The sequence below is a fragment of the Ptychodera flava genome, chromosome 2, assembly GCF_041260155.1.
Source record: "Ptychodera flava strain L36383 chromosome 2, AS_Pfla_20210202, whole genome shotgun sequence".
In the NCBI taxonomy this organism is placed as follows: Eukaryota; Metazoa; Hemichordata; class Enteropneusta; family Ptychoderidae; genus Ptychodera; species Ptychodera flava.
The window spans coordinates 34,631,918-34,633,050 of NC_091929.1; the positions used below are offsets into that span (position 1 = coordinate 34,631,918).

The 1,133-nt window shown below is 41.1% G+C and overlaps 1 protein-coding gene across 1 annotated transcript in view; it reads right to left on the reverse strand.

The window, feature by feature from the left end:
• Positions 1-426, reverse strand: part of LOC139148128 (uncharacterized) — a 4,309-nt gene extending 3,883 nt beyond the window's left edge. The window contains exon 1 of the mRNA XM_070719433.1: positions 278-426. Within this exon, the coding sequence (XP_070575534.1) occupies positions 278-371 (94 nt within the window). The 5' untranslated portion in view covers positions 372-426. The remainder of the gene's footprint in view (positions 1-277) is intronic.
• Between the last annotated feature and the right edge of the window lie 707 nt (positions 427-1,133).

Consider the following 1,133-nt stretch of genomic DNA (forward strand, 5'->3'; position numbering starts at 1 on the left):
TTGACATAAAAAATATCCATTCTTCCATGATCATTTCCCCCAAAATATCATCGGTTTGCTTGACTTGATATGCATTGAGCCGTTGAAAACCCAGGCCTCTTGTCTTTTTGTTCTGCTGAACTCACATATGAGTTCTGAAGACAGACAATAGAGTAACTGCTGTTACTACGTGAGAAACTCAAACGGCAAACATCGATATTTAGGCAACACAAGTCGCGTTGTCATCGTGATCATTGTTACTACTGTACAGTAAAATGTTTGCGACTTGACCACTTACCCTTCCCCAGATTTTTCGTACCGCCGCTCTCGAATACCAGATTTAAGAAGGATGCGGTTTTTTGCCCTCTCGTTCTCTGTACGATCGAGAACATGAAGGTGCAGTAATAAGTCGCTAAGAATTCATAATGTTTACAAAAACTCGATTTGCCCATACGCCCGCGAGATCTCGCAATTTCACGCAGTGCTTTTAATCGCTTGTACCCCCCAGCTATATTCAATCGACATGACAGATTATCCAAAATGGTTTATCACATGATTTTCTTGGAGAGTTGGAGAAGTAACTTCGCTTACCTAATAAATTGGCTCATAACATTGTCTGTAAAGTAAAATTGATTCCTATCCCTCTCTCCCTTGGGGGTGGGGAGCGATCGTGTTCGACGCGATGCTTTTCCATCAAATAGCCGATATATGCGTCCCCCTGCACTCACCCCTATTTGGCACTCGTGGAAATGAAAAGTACAAACGGCCCTCAGTTTAAAAGGTTCGGTGCACCGAGCCATTTCATTTATTCAAATGACACAATAATGTTTACTATGACGTGACGGGTAGTTTTCCACACGGTTTTTTAGGTCAAAGAACTTTCGCAAAAGGGTGCCTACTTTGTGTGTGTTAGAGGGACACATCATTCTGTGGATTCAATTTCTACAGATGTCTATCAAGTATGCATGGGAAATCCATGGCTAAACGCTTCCAAAGGTTTTCCTTTAACCTAAAATCTAAATGTAAAACGGGATAAGGACGTACCCTTTTTAAGTTTTTCTTTAAAACGTCATGGAAAGATAATTAATCGATAAGCCCGATCATTACGTAGCTGCTCATTTCGGAAAGGATGTTATATAACGAAGGTACCCCTC